The sequence below is a fragment of the Prosopis cineraria genome, unplaced genomic scaffold (genome assembly GCF_029017545.1).
Source record: "Prosopis cineraria cultivar Desert tree isolate PC_DT_omini unplaced genomic scaffold, ASM2901754v1 PC12, whole genome shotgun sequence".
NCBI lineage: Eukaryota > Viridiplantae > Streptophyta > Magnoliopsida > Fabales > Fabaceae > Prosopis > Prosopis cineraria.
In genome coordinates this window covers 27,687,380-27,690,380 of record NW_026555343.1, presented here as the reverse complement: position 1 = coordinate 27,690,380, position 3,001 = coordinate 27,687,380, and the positions used below count along the sequence as shown (strand labels likewise).

The window sequence follows — 3,001 nt, the reverse complement described above, 5'->3', positions numbered from 1 at the left end:
TAATTCATATTTAATATTAACATTTTTCATAATTTTTATTTTAATATAGATAATATTAAAAATTTAAAAAATAATTTAAAATGAAAGGTAGGAATTATTTCATGCTAAAATGAAGGACTGGGATAAGCTCATCCATTGATGTGCTCTTGGTGCTCATCAAATGAGGATCCTCCCAAGCACCAAGCACAACATCGACCCTTACCTTTGATTGAGGGAAAAGAAAATTATTATTATTATTATTATTATTATTATTATTATTATTATTTTGGCCAACAAAGGAAAACGAAAAAAAATATGGTAATGTTTTGCTTCATCATCTGAAAAAGAGTAGTCTCTGATAAATCATCCGACAAGAAAATGAGAGAAAAAAATGTGTGTTAAGTTGGGGTGTGTGTGAGTGAGAGTATGCTCCTGCTGCTCCATCTAAAAGCAATTAGGAATATTCGAATTATTGAATCAGAAATTAATTAAATTAAATTAATAAAGGCAGTTTAGACGTAATCAAAATTATCCACAAAAAATTCATGAATTTTTGCACCCTTCTTATATTCATCAAGACTGATCAAAATGCTGTGATCGAAGACTTTACACATGAACTAAATGTAAACGAAGTTGTAGAAGGATTAAAACGAACAGGAATTGAAAAATAAATAAATACATACAAATAAATTAAAATCTAGACACAATTTGTTAAAATGACGGACGAGAGCATTCACCCCAATCTGATAATTGAAATGAATCCAAAGGATTGTGCGGCACCCCATGAAGTAGTGATTTGTTGCGATCCGCCGCTAGCTGCTGCCGTTCACCGCCGCTCTCCGGTGGCTTCTCCGCCGCTTCCTCCTCCTTCTCCAACGGCAACCTACTATAAGCTGCATTGCCAAACGAAGCTGCCATGATAATGACCGGTCCGGCAGCGAGCAACGGCGCCACCACACTGCCTCCGACCACCTGCCCTTGACCTCCGGCCAAATATATCTTCAATCCAGAGGCTGCAGGTGGAGCCGGCGGCGGGAGGAACGAGCCTGAAATAGATAAAATCTCGAATCTCCCGTGCAAAGTGACCACCGCTTCGGCCGAATCTGGCTGCCGGAGATTGACGTTATTGACGGTGCCGCTTCCATTTAGGATACAAACCCCACGCAGTCTCCTCTTCGCGAAGGTGGTAAGGCTGTCGATGATATCAGAGCCGTCGGCGATCTCAACAACATGAGATCGGAGAGCGTTAGCACTATCCCGAGTTACTACGACCGGAGGCTTCGGCTTGTTCTTTGACCCGGCTGGTCTACCTCGAGGTCTTCTACCTATCTCACTTCCCTCCACCGCACCGGCCTTAGCACCGCCAGTAGCGGCGACAGCAGTGTTTTTATCGCTTTGTTGCTTCTGGCGCCGGCCATCTACGCTGCCGCCATTCCTGGTTTGCTCATGATCTTGAAGGTTATCACTCTGGTGATTATGAAGATGAAGATGAAGGTCTCTACTAAGAAAGGAAGGTAATATTGGTTCCATTTTTGTACTGTGAAGCTTATAAGATCCTCAGAATTCAAAACTAGAGAGCTAACCCTAGATTGTTTCCTCTTGAAAATGTGCACAAAAAGCGAGGAAGCTAAGCAAGATACGCCATCGCACCATAGATTCGCCAGCAGAAGGAGATAAAGAACAAGGTGAAGAAATTTAATGAATCAACTGAAATTTGAGAGGAAAAAAAGCTATTAATAATATGTCTGATCCATGGATCCTTTCGTGATGGATATGGAATTGAAGGTTTTAGGTTTGCTTCAGAATGGAATGGAAGTGAGAGAAGTTGTGAGGGAGGAAAGTGAGAAAGAAGGCGAGGATGAGACGAGACGAGACGAGACGGTTGGGTTGCTGTGTTAGGATAATTTCAGCTTTTTTCTTTCCCTTTATTTTCACGTTCAAAGATTCTGAATTTAATTTAATATTTTTAAAATATAATTAATATATTAATGTAATGAAAGAAATATTTGTCATTCATGTGTCTCTACTTTCTTTACCTTTTTTTTTTCCAGCAATATTCATATTTATCCAATTAGAATGGTAAGTGACTGAAGTTCATTTATTCTATGAGTATCTTAATTATTACTATTAAATTTTATGAATATTTTAAAATTATTAAAATATATTTTCTTCTCAGAATTTAAAAAATTCTCAAGTTTAAACCACTTCTTATTCTTTTAAAAAATTTGATATTTGATATTTTATAAATATTATATAACAAAATCTCTTACAATTATTCAATTAAATCAAATAGTTATGATCATATTATGGAAGACACTCATTGAATGAGTAGAATTCACTAGATTTAAATTCATAACTCTACTTATTGTTATCATACGTATCTAGTCCTATTTTGAGGGTCTTAAAATTATTTATGCCTTGGCACCCTTATCTAAGAGCTTAGCTTTATTAATATCATTGTATCTTGATTATATGATCATATTTTAATTTTTTTATAAGATTTTCTCTCTTTGACACCAATTTGTCTTCTATGATTGAGGTGTGATTCAATTTTTTGTCTTCATACTTGGAGCATTGTCAACTGGAACATGAATTTAGCAATTCTAACCTTTATGTCAATATTTACTTTTGACAATTATCTTCTAATATTTCATAAATGCAACATTCTATAAACTTGGTCCATATATGAGGATCTAAAAAATATATAGGAAACACATTTATATATTTTCATTTCTAGTTATTTATTATTTTCCTTTCACTCTAGGATAAAAAGTCATGGTATATAAGTCCTCTAAACCCATTTGTTTCCTATATAGAAACACCACTTTATTTCAACTTGAAACAAAAAAGAGGAAAAAGTATATTATTCACAGCATCTATTCCCAACTTTCTTTAAATATATGCTTCATAATTAAATTGTGGTGAGTTTAAAAAAAATTATTGAAAAAAATTATATCATTCCACAATAACCATATATGTAGTCTACGGACCATGCATGGGGTAAACCTTGAAGCTTAAAGCA

At 35.1% G+C, this 3,001-nt stretch overlaps 1 protein-coding gene across 1 annotated transcript; it reads right to left on the bottom strand.

Moving 5' to 3' along the window:
• Positions 1 to 448: 448 nt before the first annotated feature.
• On the bottom strand, positions 449 to 1,892 carry LOC129288874 (AT-hook motif nuclear-localized protein 22-like). The gene has a single exon (XM_054925677.1). It carries the CDS (start codon positions 1,507 to 1,509, stop codon positions 691 to 693), a length of 819 nt encoding a protein of 272 aa, XP_054781652.1. The 5' UTR covers positions 1,510 to 1,892; the 3' UTR covers positions 449 to 690.
• Positions 1,893 to 3,001: the final 1,109 nt, after the last annotated feature.